This window comes from Mobula birostris, chromosome 1 (genome assembly GCF_030028105.1).
Source record: "Mobula birostris isolate sMobBir1 chromosome 1, sMobBir1.hap1, whole genome shotgun sequence".
Classification (NCBI taxonomy): domain Eukaryota; kingdom Metazoa; phylum Chordata; class Chondrichthyes; order Myliobatiformes; family Myliobatidae; genus Mobula; species Mobula birostris.
The window spans coordinates 211,084,992-211,102,208 of NC_092370.1; the positions used below are offsets into that span (position 1 = coordinate 211,084,992).

Consider the following 17,217-nt stretch of genomic DNA (forward strand, 5'->3'; position numbering starts at 1 on the left):
GGGGTAATGCCTTCTACAAAAGCTACTTGGAGTCAGGTGTTTCTTTTAATGAGATGAGATTGGAAGTGTGGGTTGTACAGGTGGCCTGCCCTATAAAAAAGACACACAAAGTCAGGTTACTGTCAGAGCCTGCTCTTCTCAAGAAAGACCTGTTTATGTGCACCATGCCTTGATCAAAATAACTTTCACAGGACCTTAGAAGAATTGTAAAGATTCATGATGCTGGAAAAGGCTACAAAAGCATTTCTAAAGACCTGAGTTTTCATCAGCCGAAATGGAGAAACTGTGTACAAATAAAGGAGACTCAATACTGCTGCTACTCTCCATAGGAATGGGCATCCTGCAAAGATCACACCAACAGCACAACATGCAATGCTGAAGGCGATGAAAAAGTAATAGCAAAAGCTCTAGAACTTGCTAAAGTCTCTTGCTTATATGTCCACTATAAGAAAAACACTGAACAAGCATACTGTACATGGAAGGACACCACGGAGGAAACCACTACTCTCCAAAAAAAAATCATTGCTGCACGCCTCAAGTTTGCAAGACCACCTGGATGTTCCACAATGCCTCTGGGACAATGTTCTGTGGACAGATAAAACAAAAAAATGAACCTTTTGGCAGAAATGCACGCTGCTATGTTTGGAGGAAAAACGGGCACTGCACATCAACACCAAAACCTCATCCAAACTGTGAAGCATGGTGGAAGGAGCATCATGATTTAGGGCTGTTTTGTTGTCTCAGGGCCTGGACAACTTGCAATCATAGAGGAAACAATGAATTCAAAATTGTATTCCAAGTTTTTACAGGAGAATATCAGGGTTGCAGTCCATCACCTGAAGCTTAATAGAAGTTGGATAATGCAACAAAACAATGATCCGAAAGACAAGAGTAAGTCAACAAGAATGGTTTAAAAAGAAAATTTGTGTTTTCGAATGGCTGAGTCAAGAGTCTTGACCTTAATCCTATAGAAATGTTGTGGAAGGACCTGAAGCAAGCAGTTCTTGCAAGGGAGCCCACCAACAACTCAAGAGTTGAAGCAGTTTTCTAAGGAGGAATGGCTCAAAATTCCTCCAAGCTGATGTGCAGGACTGATCACCAGAAATGTTTGGTTGAAGTTATTGCTGTACAAGGGGATCACACCGCTTACTGAAAGCACATACTTTTTCCAACAAATACATGTAATATTGGATCATTTTTTCAATAAATAGGTAAACAAATATAATGTTTTGTTGTGTTATTTATTTAATCAGGTTCTCTTTATCCAGTTTTAGGACATGTGATCTAATTGCAGAGGGCTATATGTGCTCTACATGTCATACGTTATAAATTTTCCAGAAATATAATGCTGTTAATTGTGCTAGAGAAGCCAATGAACACCAGGTGCCAAACAGAGACACAAGGGGGACTGCTGATGCTGTATTTGGCGAGCCAGATGGCCTATTCCTGCTCGTATTTCTTATGTTTTTAGGTTCTTATGTAAATCTAGAGCAACACACACAAAATGCTAGAAGAATAGAACTGACAGACAAGTGGGAATGTAAAATGGCAATAAAGTGCCTGACCGCCAGGAGATCTTGGCTGTTATAGCAGACAGAGTGAAGCTGCTCAATGAAGTGATTTCCCCCAATCTGTGCTCTCCTCTACTGCCAAGTTGAGGCTCAACATACCTTAATGGAACAACACCTCATATTCTGTCTTGGTAGTCTCCAGCCTGACAACAAAAACATTGATTTCTCTAACTTTCAGTAACCACTCTTCTCTGTTCTCCCCCCCCCCACCCCCATCGCACCTTTGTTTTTCCTTATTCCTTTGGCCTTTACCCATTCTCTTTTTCCCCTACTACCCTCACAACCTGTCCATCATCCACACCCTCCTCCTTCTAGTTCCTACCTCCTTCCTTCTAGTCCACAGTCTACTGACCTATCAGATTCTATGTTCCTCAGGCCTTTGCCTTTTCAATCTATCACCTCCCAGCTTTTCACATCATTCTCACTTTACCCTCTCCACCTCCCACCTGTATTCATCTATTAACTGCCAGCTCATGTTTTTTCCCTTTCATCACCATTTTATTCTAGCTTTTGCCCCCTTTCTTATCAGTCCTGATGAAGGATCTTGGTCCAAAACGTCAACAGTTTATATCCCTCCATGGATGCTCCCTAATCCGCTGAGTTCCTTCATCATGTTGTGTGTGTTGCATCAGTTGCCAAATAAATAGTTTCCATTTTGGTCACTTCCAAGTCAAGTACATTTCAATCAGATATACAGTAACCTTCCATCTACTGTGTGGTGTTAATTTTATGGTAAATCAATGTGGATTTTCTACTTTAATAGCAAAAAAGATTCAAACACTAGAAATAAGAAATAAACACAAGAAATTGAAGGATTAGGTCAGATGAAAGGTCATTGACCTGAAAGACAGCTCATTTCTATTTGCACATTTGTTACTTGACCTATTGAGTACTTACAGTCCATTGTTTTTATCCAGAATTCTTATACTTGTCAGTCAGTAGCAAGAGCACTTTGCATTAATAACATAACTAAAATTAGCTAATTTCTGCATTAGAAAATTGTTGATATGAACTAGCATTCTTCTGAGTGATTGAAAAACTGTACAAGTAACATACCTTAATTAGGATATTTTCAGGTTTTACATCTCGGTGAAAAATTCCATTTCTGTATCAAATAAAAAGATTTCATAATCTAATGGAATGAACATGACTTTCTTTTTTTAATACTTTATTTTCAAAATTTTCAAAAAACAATGAAATCAACAAGAACATATAAGCTCAGACATGTGTAAAAATAAGAAGAAAAAAAGGAACATAACATTAGATGGATGCCTATTGTACAAAGTGCTCAGAAGTACTAAACATTAAGTCTCAGATGAGGGCCGTGAGAAATCAGCTGGGGGGAAATTATTCGTCTGCCCCCGGCCTCATCTAGGTAGGGAAGAAATGGATCCCAGATAGCCAAAAATTTTTTAATTGTATTGGTTCTCAAGAACCTAAGTCTCTCCATCTGTATGACTGAGATCATGTCAGCCATCCATCTCCAAAAAGAAGGGGGAGAGGGTGATTTCCATTCCAAGTCTTTCTTATATTTATAATTTTTTATATTTATAATTTTCTAGTAATTTTTCAATTAGTGTACTATTGATCATTAGTCCCTGTAAATACTAAAACAACAGTTCTAAAAATACAATGAAGGTATGAACAAAACATTTTTATGAGCATATCAAAGAAATTTAAGAAAATTTGTCATAGGTTACATTCAGTAATATAATTCTGAAGCTAATCCTTTCAAATAACCATTAACTCAACATGGTTCAATAATTTATAAAAATTCATATTTTGCTGTTAAATGTTAGCAAGTCCAAAATTTCCATGCATGAGTAGATAGTCAAACATGGAATTTCTGAACTTACTTATCAATTGCTGGTATCTTAATACAGTCCAGTGCTGAACTCACTGTGGAATCTAGTGGTTGACCTCAATCTTGCAAGTCTCCCTAGCTAGGAAATTGGTTGTCAGATATTCTACTGGATTAGATATTACACTCATTCTACTTCTGGTGTTCCCACAACCAACGGTCTCACTTTAAGGACTCTTTATCTTACTATTTCATGTTCCTTATTTATTGCTATTTATTTATATTTGCATTCGCACAGTTTGTTGCCTATTGATTATGTTTACAGTCACTGTTCTATAGATTTACTAAGTATGCCCACAGAAACAGAATCTCAGGGTTGTATGAGGTGACATAAATGTACTCTGATAATAAATTTTACTTTGAACTTTGTATATATGCAAGTCTGTGATTTCACTGGGGACTGCCAGACTATGGGAAAGGCAAGCAGTTAAGCTGCTTTTTAATTATATGTTTTATTTAATGTTTTAAACTAAATATTTTAGTTGATTTAGTTTTCAAACCATCATTTTTTCTTTTATTTTATTTTTGAATGTTAAACATGACTGTTTGCAGGGTGCCTTCAGAGATACAGCATCTCCAGTGCACCTGGAGGATTCTGATACTACTCAAGCTTTATTGTTGGATGCTGTAATGCTCTGGTACGCAGAATCTGTGTCTGGATCACGCAAGTTCCCCCATGATTGGCTGTGGCCATTATCAGTAAAACCAGGACCATAATTACTTGGAATATATTTATGGTCATCGTTTTTTCAATCTGTACTTACCTGTGCATGTACTCAAGGGACTTGCATAGCTGATACATATAATTCTTTATTTTACTTTCAGGTAAAGGATGCCTTTGCCCTGTAAATAAGAGTATTTTTGTAAATGTTACGCTAGTTTACTTGTCTCTTAAAAATCTTCAACTAAATATTATAAATTATACTCAAAGACTATATATAATTCCAAACACACTTTCAAAGGGTTCTTAAGTAAAAGCAAAAAGTGCACTGGTTTCTTGAGAATATTTTAGCCTCACGATCCTTGCATTTTAAGATGATTACAGTCTAATGTAGAGTCTCTGATAGTTACAGAGTCATAGAGCACTACAGCACAGAAACAGTCACTTTAGCCCATCTAGTCCATGCCACAGCATTATTCTGCCTAGTTCCATTTGGACCACAGCCCACCATTCCCATCAATGTACTTTCATTAAATATTGCAATTGAACCACATCCATCACTTTCACCGGCTGCCTGTTCCACACTTGCACCACTCTCTAAGTAAACAAAAAACCCTTCAGATTCCCTTTAAATATTTCTCCTTTCACCCTTAACCTATGACCTCTAGTTCTAGTCTCCACCCAAACTCAGTTAAAAAAAAGCTTGTTTGTATTGACCCTATCTATACCCTTATAATTTAATATACCTCTATCGAAATGTCCCTCATTGTCTTACGATGGAAATGACCTTACAAGTTTTGAGTTTCTAATGTCATCTTTTACCTTTATCTCATTATTTCCCTGTATTTACCTATGTATGTTTTAATCTATGTATGAGCATTCCTGTTTATTTGACATTATAAACATCGAATTGTAAGGTAACCATTTCTAAAATGTGGTACAACTGCAATTATCCACACACATCAAAGTAGTGAATAATCTGTGAAAATTTTATACAAAGTTCTATTGGGACATAAAATATTGAACATTGTTCTTTCATGAGTTTCCTCCAGGTTCTTTGATTTTCCCCTCATGTCCAAAGTTCATGTGGATTGGTATGTAATTCGACCTTTCCCACCCACCTGGCTTTACCTATCACTTTCCAGACAGCCTCTCCCCCCCCACTCCCCAGTTTAATTTAGACATCTCACCCCTTCCCTCTCAGTCCTGAAGAAGGGTCTTGCCCCGAAACATTAACTGTTTACGCTTTTCCATAGATACTGCCTGACACACTGAGTTCCTCCAGCACTTTGCGTGTGTTGCTTTAGTAGGTTTTACTGTTCACTGTAAACCCCCACAGTGTGTAAGTGGTAGAATCTAAAGGGAATTGATGGGATTGTGGAAAGAATAAAGTGGGATTATTGTGGGGCTACACTAAATGCATGCTTGATGCTAGGTGTGGATTTCATGGGCTGAAGAGCCTGACTTCATGCAGGCAGTGACTAGTGGGGTGCCGCAAGGCTCAGTGCTGGGACCCCAGTTGTTTACAATATATATTAATGACTTAGACGAGGGAATTAAATGCGGCATCTCCAAGTTTGCGGATGACACGAAGCTGGCGGCAGTGTCAGCTGTGAGGAGGATGCTAAGAGGATGCAGGGTGACTTGGATAGGTTAGGTGAGTGGGCAAATTCATGGCGGCAAGAACAGGAAAACAGATATTATCTGAATGGTGGCCGATTAGGAAAAGGGGAGGTGCAACGAGACCTGGGTGTCATTATACACCAGTCATTGAAAGTGGGCATGCAGGTACAGCAGGCGGTGAAGGGCGAAGAGGATGCGAGTACAGGAGCAGGGAGGTACTACTGCAGTTATACAAGGCCTTGGTGAGACCACACCTAGAGTATTGTGTGCAGTTTTGGTCCCCTAATCTGAGGAAAGACATTCTTGCCATAGAGGGGGTACAAAGAAGGTTCACCAGATTGATTCCTGGGATGGCAGGACTTTCATATGATGAAAGACTGCATCGACTAGGCTTATACTCTCTGGAATTTAGAAGATTGAGGGGGATCTGATTGAAAAGTATAAAATTCTAAAGGGATTGGACAGGCTAGATGCAGGAAGATTGTTCCCACTATTGGGGAAGTCCAGAACGAGAGGTCACAGTTTGAGGATAAAGGTGAAGCCTTTTAGGACCGAGATGAGGAAAAACTTCTTCACACAGAGAGTGGTGAATCTGTGGAATTCTCTGCCACAGGAAACAGTTGAGGCCAGTTCATTTGCTATATTTAAGAGGGAGTTAGATAAGGTCCTTGTGGCTAAAGGGATCAGGGGGTATGGAGAGAGGGCAGGTATAGGGTTCTGAGTTGGATGATCAGCCATGATCGTACTGAATGGCGGTGCAGGCTCGGAGGGTCAAATGGCCTACTCCTGCACCTATTTTCTATGTTTCTATGTTTCTTTACAGTATTTCATTATGTATATGAGGATCAATGAATGGATTGAAGCCATGACCTGACTCCTCGAAAGCCAATCCAGTTATTTGACTCTATCATAAACCATCAAGTTATGGCTAGAAAGTCATCTTCAATTACATCCTTTTCCACTTCTCACGATTATCTCTAATATCATCAAGAATATTTCCTTGGCCTTCTATTTCTCATCCACATAGTGCCCTTTAGATACACTATTTGAAAATGCAGCCAACTGTACCAAACTCTGTCATACCAGTACTTTTTGAGGACCATTGACATTTTCCAAATTGTCTTAGTGCTATACCGATTTCCATTATTGGAAAAGTACTAATACGATAACCACCTTTGCAATAATGAGGCAGCCTACAGAGAAGAAGTTATCACCCTGACACAGTGGTGTCAAGAAAACAACCTCTTCCTCAATGTCACAAAAACAAAGGAGCTGGTTGTGGACTACAGGAGAAATGGAGACAGGCTAACCCCTATTGACATCAATGGATCTGGTGTTGAGAGGGTGAACAGCTTTAAGTTCCTTAGCATAAACATCACCAAAGATCTCATGTGGTGTGGTCTGTACATACCAATTGTGTGATGAAGAAAGCACAATAGTGCCTCTTTCACCTCAGATGGTTGAAGTTGTTTGGTATAGGTCCCCAAATCCTAAGAACTTTCTATAGGGGCACAATTGAGAACATCCTAACTGGCTGCATCACTGCTTGGTATGGAAACTATACTTCCCTCAATCGCAGGACTCTGCAGAGTGATATGGACAGTCCAGCACATCTGTGGATGTGAACTTCCCACTATTCAGGACATTTACAGTGACAGGTATGTGAAAACTGCCTGAAGGATCATTGGGAACCCGAGTCATCCCAACCACAAACTGTTCCAGCTGCTACCATCTGGGAAACAATACTGCAGCATAAAAGCCAGGACCAACAGGCTCCGGGGCAGCTTCTTCCACCAGTCCATCAGACTGATTAATTCATGCTGACACAACTGTATTTCTATGTTATATTGACTGTCCTGTTATACATACTATTTATTACAAGTTATTATAAATTGCACATTTAGACAGAGACGTAACGTAAAGATTTTTACTCCTCATGCATCAAGAATGATGTAAGTAATAAAGTCAATTCAATTAAATCCAAACTATTCTAATGTGGTCAACATTAGCTGGATATTTGGCTATCCTTTTTCTCCCTACTCATACTAATCTAGGTCATTAACAATTTTGCCACAGTTCTGTAACATGCATATTTTCTTGTTCATCCAGCATCCCTGTACTCAGAACTTCAAAGTAAATTTCAAACGTTTCTATTTTCATGCCACATTCAATTTCAATAATTTTCTCAGAGATGCTGCATTCCTCAGTTCTGCACTCTTAAAGTTAGGTATATTTCCTTTGTTTTTAAATAATTCTTGAATAAAAAATTATGGTACTATTGGATAGGCACCATCGTTTATCTGCAATCTTCAATGATGAGCTGCTAGAACATATCAAATGCTATGGTGACAGATTTTACAGAAAAGGTGTACATCCAACATGATACAATTTATATCACATAGAGGCAAACAAATGTACAATGGAAACTTTGTTTATATAAATAGTTTGTGGAGATGGAAGATTTTTAATTTTCAGATAATCAGAAAGATACACAGATTTCTCAATACTGCAACTCTTCTGTGTTAGATTCTTGTAAAGATTGACATCACTTAATACAAGAAATGTCCTGAGAAAATATACTGATATAATTTTTTCTTTCACTGCATTATTTGTCAGCAACAGATATTCAAATTCAGACAACCTAACAGTGCTGACCTTGTATCAGTTCATAGATATTCATGTCCATGAGTTCGCATATTAGAGCAAGAGACCCATATTTTTTATCACTGGAAAGAAAAAAGACAAGAAAGAAAATAAAATTATTTGTATTTGTTCAATGTAACACAAAATACAATAAAATTGTGAGTTTGTCAGGATCTACCTTAATTTAAAAGAACTTTGTGCAACTTATGTTAGAGATTGTGGCTAACCTAAAAAAGTCAAAGCTCATTCTTCAAGACATTATGATAGAAAATAATGTATATTTGTAAAATTATATACAATATACAAAAGAAAAATACGCAAAATCAGCAAATGCTAGAAATTACTCAAATGATCAGGCATTATTTGTGAAAATAAAAATGAAATCAGATCTCATACCCTTAGAACTGAAGGATATTAAAGATGAACAGCAATTAAGGAGAAAGAGATCATGGACAATAGGAAGGATAAAATTTAAAAGCCAAAAAAAAATTGAATATTTGTGTGGAAAGGTAATATGGGAAAAGTGATCGTCAGGAAACAACAGGAGAATATAAGAAAAACAAATGAAATAAAAGATGCAAGCATAATATAGTGAATAGTTAGGAGGGCTTTACCTATGATGTACTGGGCCAAATCCACTACCTTTTGTAGGATTTTCTGTTCAAAGGCATTGATGTTTCCTTACCAGGCCATGATGCAGCCAGTCAATAAACTTTCCACTACACATTTATAGAGGTTTGTCGAAGTTTTAGATGTCACGCAGACTCCTATGGAAGTAGAGGTGCTGTTGTGTTTCTTTGCAATTGCATTTACATGTTGGGTCCAGGACAGGTCCTCTAAAATAGTAATACCCAGGAATTTAAAGTTGCTAATCCTCTCCATCTCTGATCCTCCGATGAGGACTGGCTCATGGATCTCTGGTTTCCCTCTCCTGGAAGTCTACAATTAGTTCCTTGGTCTTGCTGACTTTGAGTGACAGGTTGTTATTATGACACCACTCAGCTAAATTTTCAATCTCCCTCTTTTATGCTGATACATCACTACCTTTGGTTTGGCCCACAAAAGTGGTGTCATCAGCAAACTTGAATATGGTATTGGAGCTGTGCTTAGCCACACAGTCATAGGTGTAAAGCAAGTACAGCAAGGGGCTACGTATAAGCCCTGTGGTACACACTAATGTTAAAGACATGTTCTTCAAAGCTCCTTATTAAATTAGAGCTGGACTTGATGATATTAACAGAATAAGATGTGTGGGTGGCCATGAGGTTTTCCCATGAGGAGTTCAACATTACAGCATAATCAACAAATCATCAGCAAAGAGCAGCCAGCAAGTTCAGAGCTTCTGTATTTATGCAAGAATTTTAAACTCAGTGGTCAAATAACAACACAAGACAACTGACGTGTGCTTAGCTCCTTGGCTTGTTTTGATAGAAATTGATAGCTCATACTTTATTTCCACTTATATTCCTACACATTTTCAAGCCAGCGTTATCATAATTTTAATACAATGAAATAAAGACAAAACATTCCTACTTTGTCACTGTCAAATTGTTTGTTAGCACTGTTTAGTTCCATACTTAAAAACTAGCTGATTATCAATCACAATCAACACCTATGAGACCATAGCATGAAAGGAAAAGGTTAGGAAATTGATATATTGTCATGACTGTACACCTTTAGTGAAGTTCTGAAGTTTGAAGTAAATGATATTGGTTAGGGCAAATGAATGTTACTTTTAGAAGATTAGCCCTATGAGAGAAATACAACTGCAGCAAAATAATCTACAGATAAAGAACCACTTGTTTATCACATGTACACTGAAGCATTCACTGAAATGCACAGCTTGTGTTAACACAGCCTAAGAACGTACTAGTGGAAGCTTGCAAGTGTCACCACACATTCCGGGAGCACCAACATAGCATGTCCACAACGTTCAGCACAATAACACAAGCAACGGCAACAGTAAAACAAGCCCCTTTTTCACCCTCCCACCCATCCACACACACACCTCAAAACAGGCCACCTGTGGGCCTCGAACCTCTAGTCTCTGGCCCAGACTTGCAGACATTGGACCTCCAACTTCCAGGCACGCTGACCCATGGGCCATGAACAGGTGGCTTCAACTTCCGGACTCGTTGACTTTGGTCTTTGAATATCGGGCTTCGGCTTTGGTATCAACCACAGTTCTCACCTTGCACAGGACTTTGAACTCTGAACTCTCAAAGACCTCCGACATCAGACTCAGATCTTGGAGATTACCCCTGGCTTGAGCCTCCAACTTCCAGACCTAGGGACTTCAACTATTGGGCCTTGACCTCTGGACTTGCCATCTTCGGTCTTCAACCTTTAGCACTGATTTCAGGACTCATCAATCACAAGACCTTGAACTCCAGACTGGCACAGACCTCCGACATCAGGACTCACCAACCGGGGATGGGGGGTGGGAGTGCACGAGCTCTCATCCACAGGGTCTGCCAATCTCAGTCACTGACCATGGCGATCGCTGGTTTACATCTATGTGCTGACTTCTGAACATCTGTCCACAGGATTCACTGGCCTTCTACTGCAGAGCCCTTCAGTGTAGACTATGTATGGCTTCTGCACTGACTGTTACCTCTTTCTGTCCTCATCTTTGTCTCTAAACCCTAATCTGTCCCCTAACTCACCATGTTGTCTCCAAAACCATCCCTACAAATCTAATAAAAACTAAGTCTGAGCCATGATCTCAACGGACATCGCAGCTCAGCACCAATCCTGACCAGAGCAACAAACACAAAGTGCTGGAGGAACTCAGCAGGCCTGGCAGTATCTATGGAAAACAGTAAACAGTCGTCAATGTGGGCCAAGATTCTTCATCAGGACTGGAGAAAAAAAAAGGATGAGAATTATAATAAGAAGGTTGGGGGGGGCGTTTGGAGAGGAAGAAGTACAAGGTAGTAGGTGATAGGTGGTACTGGGAGGGGAAAGGGGTTGAAGTAAAGAGCTGGGAAGTTAATTGGTGAAAGAGCTAAAAGGCTGGTGAGGAGGGAATCTGATAGGAGAGGACAGAAAGCCATGGAAGAAGGAGAAAGGAGAGGAGCACCAGACAGAGGTGATAGGCATGTAAGATAAGGTGAGAGAGAGAAATGAGAATGGGGAATGGTGAAGTGGGGGGGGGGGGGGGGTGGCAATTACCAGAAGTTTGAGAAATTGATGTTCATGCCATCAGGTTGGAAGCTACCTAATTTGAGTGTGGCTTCATCACAGCAGTAGAGGAGATCTTGGACTGACATGTCAGAATGGTAATGGGAAGTAGAATTAAAATGGGTGGCCACCAGGAGATCTTGCTTTTAATGGCGGGTAAGTGCTTGATAAAGTGGTCTCCGGATCAATATCGAGTGTCACTGATATACAGGAGGCCACACCAGCAGCACCAGATACAGTAGATGACTCCCAATAGACTCATAGGTAAAGTGTCACCTCATCTGGAAGGACTGTTTGAGGTCCTGAATGGTAGTGAGGTAGGAGGCAAAGGGGCAGGTATGACACTTGTTCCACTTGCAAGGATAAATACCAGGAGGGAGATCAGTAGGGAGGAACGAATGGACAAGGAAGTCGTGCATCATCTTGATTGTATCATCTTACTGCTGCCTTCACTCCAATTTTTAATTAAAATCTGCCATTAAGGAAAAACTTTGGCCAATATTTAAATTGATGTAATATGTGGATTTTTCAAAAGTATTCAATAAAATGTGCAGAAATGTCTAACCAGAAATTTGTTAGAAAATTTCAGGTCTAAAATTTTGGTTAAAATTTGGCAACAAAGCTGAAAAGCAGAAAATATTTAAGATAAATGGTAAAATAATGGATGTGTGTTTTGTTCAGTATAAACAAATCCAACAGAACTCATACAATTTTGAGATTGTGTGTTCCTTCATCTGACAAAACAGGAACAGATGGCTTGACAAGAACTACAAAAATTTCAGAAGTATGCAAACAAATTAGAATAATGTTAAGACATGCAACAGATACAAATTAATATGGATAAATATTGTACAATAATTTAGAGTATACTTCATTAAGAGTTTGAAGATATCTGGTATGTCAACAAATACACTCAAAAACTTCTATAGATATAGCATGGAGAGAATTCTGACAGGCTACATCACTGTTTGGTATGGGGGTGGGGGTGCTACTGCACAGGACCAAAATAAACTGAAGAGAGTTGTGAATTTATTCGGCTCCATCTTGGGTACAAAGTACCCAGGACATCTTCAAGGACCGGTGTCTCAGAAAGGCAGCATCCATTACTAAGGACCCCCACACCCAGGGCATGCCCTTTTCTCATTGTTGCCATCAGGTAGGAGGTACAGAAGCCTGAAGGCACACACTCAGCGACTCAGGAATAGCTTCTTCCCCTCTGCCATCCGATTCCTAAATGGACATTGAAGCTATGAACACTACCTCACTTTTTAAAATATTTATATTGCTGTTTATGTACAATTTTTGATCTATTCAACATACACATACTGCAATTTATTTATTTATTCTTTTATTGTATTGCATTGAACTGCTGCTGCTAAGTTAACAAATTTCATGACACATGCTGGTGATAATTACCCTGATACTGATTCTGAGATAGTAAGGAATGAAAACATATTTAATAGAAAGACTCAGAAAATTTGAGTTGACAGACTCAAAAATTGAACTGCACAACTTCTTGTAAGTACAGCTGGAAAAAGCCATCAAAAGAACAATATAATTTTGAGTACAATCATAAGGAAATAATGCAAAAACATAATACAAACAATAACTAGATCATAATAGAGGATTTTTGGGTAATCACTTAAAGAAATTTATCAAAATTAAATATATTATGCAATTTAGGTTCACTTTGACAACATCATGAATCAGATTCTTACACATTGTTGTAAGAACTGAGAAAATAATAGAAAAGTTAAAAGCTGTCAATGCTGGAAATCTGAAAAAAAAAATCATAAAAGTGCTGGAAACACACAGCAAGGCAAGAAACATCTTGGAAAGAGAAGCAGAATTAAGGTGTTTGATCAAAGATCTTTCATCAGATCATGGACAAATGTTAGCTTAGCTTTAGATTCCAGAGAGGTTCAAAAAGAAACGTATCAGACAAAGGAAATGTCACAATAACAGTTTGACACAGACTAGCCAGGCTGAAGGACCTGTTTCTCTGCTGTGGAGCTCTATGACTGTGGGTGAGGCCAGTGTTACCATGAAGATGAGGTGTGGATAAAGTTGACAAATTGATAAATTAATAAGAGTATGACAGAAGCCAGGAATACAAACAAAAGAATGTGAATTGCAGAGTCGTAGAAAATTTCCATCATGACAGACCATGCTAGTGGACAGAGAAAGACTGAGCCAATATTACTAATAATGAAGAACAGGCCAGGTCTTATACTAATAGAGAGTGTGAGTTATGTGAAGATGGGTAATTTGATATCGAGTCTAGAAGGTTGCAATGTGCCCAGATGCAGAACTCAAGATTTTGTTGGTCCTCATCATAACAATACAAATGTAATAGAGAGGCAGGTCAGATTGAGAGTGAGATGAACAATTAAAGTGAAAACAATACAGATAACTCAGGATCACAATTGCAGACTGAATGCAGTAGTGTTGCAAAACAATCAGCCAATCCATGTTTGGATTTTTCCAGAGTAAATGTGGCCACATTGTGAACTCAATTTGAACTGCAAGTGAATTACTGCTTTGCCTGGAAGGAGAATAACATTTACTACAGTAGGAGGGAAAAGTGCCATGAGGAGTGAAGTGGTTGGTGGAGATCAAAAAGGTTTTATAAGGCACTGGTCAGCCCACACTCAAGAGTATTGTGAGCAGTTTTTGGCCCCTTATCTAAGAAAGGATGTGCTGGCAATGGAGGGAATGTAGAGGAGGTTCATGAGAGTGATCCTGGGAATGAAATGGTTAATGTATGAGGAGTATTTAATGTCTCTGGGCCTGTGCACACTGGAGTTTAGAAGGATGAGGGGGGATCTCATTGAAACCCATCAAATATTGAAAGGTCTAGATAGAGTGAACTTGGTGAGTGAGCACAGAGGAAACAGCCACAGAAGTACATCCCTTTAGTACAGTGATTAGGAGGAATTTCTTCAGCCAGAGTGTGCTGAATCTGTGGAATTCATTGCCACAGATGGCTTTGGAGGCCAAGAATTAGGTATATTTAAAGCAGAGGTTGATGGAATGGCAGAGCAAACTCGATGGGCTGCACGGCCTAGATCTGCTCCTATGTCTTAGGAGTGTATTGAGGAGACGCGAAAAGAATGGTCCCTTCTGATTGCTGAAAGAGGAGGGAAAGGTGTTGAAAGTAGTGTAGTTACAAAGGATGATCTGTAAAAGAGTGAAAAATGAAGACTAGGGCACTGCTATCACTACTTTATCCAGGAGAGGAGAGGACAGCAGAGATGGAAGAAATAGATGAGAAGTGATCAATGGCTCTGTGGTCCTCTCTACGGTTGAGGAGAAGTCACAGTTACGAAAGAGGGAAGACATTTCATAGGCACCTACATGGAAAGTCTTGACATCAGAAACATACAAAGGATATAGAGGAACTAAGTGAATGGAATGGATTCCTTATAGGAGGCAAATGTGGGAGTCTGTGGGGTTATAGTTGCTATTTGTCACTAACCGATCCCAAAGTCAGAGAGATTCAGCGAAGGATTGAGTCAGAGATGAACCATATGAAAGTGAGAGAAGAGTGGAAACTGGCAGCAAAACTAATGAAATTTGAGTTCTGTATGAGTACAGAAAGCAACACCAGAACAGTTCTCGAGGTACCAGAGAAGGAGTTGAGGGAGGGAGCCCTGGATAGGATTGAAACAAACATTTTTCCACATACTCCATAAAAAGTCATGAGAATTCCCATTGTTACAATTTTGATTTGAAGAAAGGCAAACAGAGTTGAAATAGAGATTGTTCAAAGTATGAACAAGCTCAGCCAGACAAATGTGTGATGGTGCAGATTGAGGAACTGTTCAAAGAAGAACTGGAGAGCCTCCAGACCATCCTTGCATGCAATGGAGCTGCAAAAGGATTTTAAGTCAATGGTAACGATAAGCTAGCTGGAGCTAGTGAATATCAAAGTAGCAGAATATATTAGAAGTGTTATGGATGCAAGTGGGAAGGGACTGGATCAGGGAGAAATGATGGAGTCAAGCTAGGAAGGAATAGGCTAGGTGGTGCAAGAAAATAAGAGGCTCATCTGTACCCTAACGAAGACCAAGAATATACTTAACAGACAATATGGTTTCTAAAATACTTGAAAACTTTTAATCAAAAGAACAGGAACATAAAATTTCTTCTGATTGAAGAGCCAATGATGATGCATTACTAATTTTAAATCATCACTAAACAGGTAAGGAGAATGCTTAAAGAAGCATCTTCATATTGGAAGTATGGAATGCAATGCTGCACGGAATGGATGAGGCAAATCCATATATGAAATAATATGAGAAGAGTGCAGCCACTGGAACAACACTTAGATTACACAAATAAGGAGCAGCACAGATACAGGAACAGATACAGAAGTATTTAATACTTCTGATAATATTGTGCTTTGTCAAGTCAACATCAATATAGTCTGTTTACATTTAAAATTCTTCCTGGAATCTTCCTTTATGGTCCAATGATTTTCCAATATAAACTTGAGTTTTACATAAGTAGAAAGTTCCAAAATCAAGTCATTCTGCGCTGAACCATCTGGTAATGTAACTGGCATCATTGTTCTGGGTTAAGAAGGAAAAAAATCAGTGATGGATCGTCCTCTAATTTTTAATCAATCATTAATTTTGAGAGTGCATGCAAGTTGAGGACAGATGAGGATAGATTAGGATAAGCTGTGATGACATGCTTTTCATAGCTACCTTCTGGGTGGCATGACTGTGTAATGACATTTTACAATGTATAGATGGGAAAAAAATGTCCATATATAGAAATACACACAAAATGCTGGAGGAACTCAGCTGGCCAGGCAGCATCTATAGAAGAAGAGTAAATAGTCAATGTTTTCGGCAGAGGCCCTTCATCAGGACTGGAAAAACGAGATGAGAACTCAGAGCAAGAATGTGAGGGAGGGGAGGGGAGAATGACGTACAAAATAGCAGGTGATAGGTGAAACTGGGAGGGGGAGGGGTGAAGTAAAGAGCTGAGAAGTTGATTGCTGAAAGAGATAAAGGGCTGGAGAAGGGCGAGTCTCATAGGAGAGGACAGAAGGCCATGAAAGAAAGGGAAAGGGGAGGAACACCAGAGGGAGGTGATGGGCAGGTAAGGAGATAAGGTGAGTGAGGGAAATGTGAATGGAGAACAGTGAAGGGGTGGGGGCAATTACCCGAAGTTTGAGAAATTGTCATCTCAGCCCTAAATATTGACTGATTACTCTTTTCCATAAATGCTGCCTGGCCTGCTGAGTTCCTCCAGCATTTTGAGAGTGTTGCTCTGGATTTCCAGCATCTGCAAATTTTCTATCATATATAGAAATACTTAGTTATTAGCATTACAGAAATAGTGAAAGCATTGTGTATTCAACATTTAAAGATCTTCCAAAATAAAGGGTTATATTTAAAATGAGGTTAATTCTTCTATGGAATAACACCACAGCTCTCAGCAAGGATGCAATGGGCAAATTCTAGATGTGGATCAAAAACATTCATAAAATTTGAATGCATTGCTGAGCATAAACCATGTTGAAATACAAACGGTATGTATTAGATACCATGCTAAATGGAATGCAATATATACTCCAGATTCAGGTGTTTTGCTTAGTAATGCAAATTAACTAAAAGTATAAACAGTCAAATCTATAACCAAATTTATATTACATTTTCTGT

The 17,217-nt window shown here is 39.0% G+C and overlaps 1 protein-coding gene across 8 annotated transcripts in view; it reads right to left on the reverse strand.

The window, feature by feature from the left end:
• The window catches only part of LOC140204200 (MAPK/MAK/MRK overlapping kinase-like), a 119,332-nt gene that overhangs the window by 82,516 nt on the left and 19,599 nt on the right, over positions 1-17,217 (reverse strand). For 7 of the 8 annotated variants that reach the window (XR_011887556.1, XR_011887555.1, XR_011887558.1 and 4 more), the window contains 3 exons: positions 8,372-8,442; positions 4,197-4,275; positions 2,628-2,676 (listed from right to left, as the gene is read on the reverse strand). Coding sequence is in view for 5 of the 8 variants with exons in the window: in XM_072270729.1 (XP_072126830.1) it covers positions 2,628-2,676; positions 4,197-4,275; positions 8,372-8,442 (199 nt within the window). In the remaining 3 variants the exon portion in view is untranslated. Of the gene's footprint in view, positions 1-2,627; positions 2,677-4,196; positions 4,276-8,371; positions 8,443-15,979; positions 16,117-17,217 lie in introns of all 8 variants that reach the window. The other variant, XM_072270739.1, reaches the window with a different exon arrangement.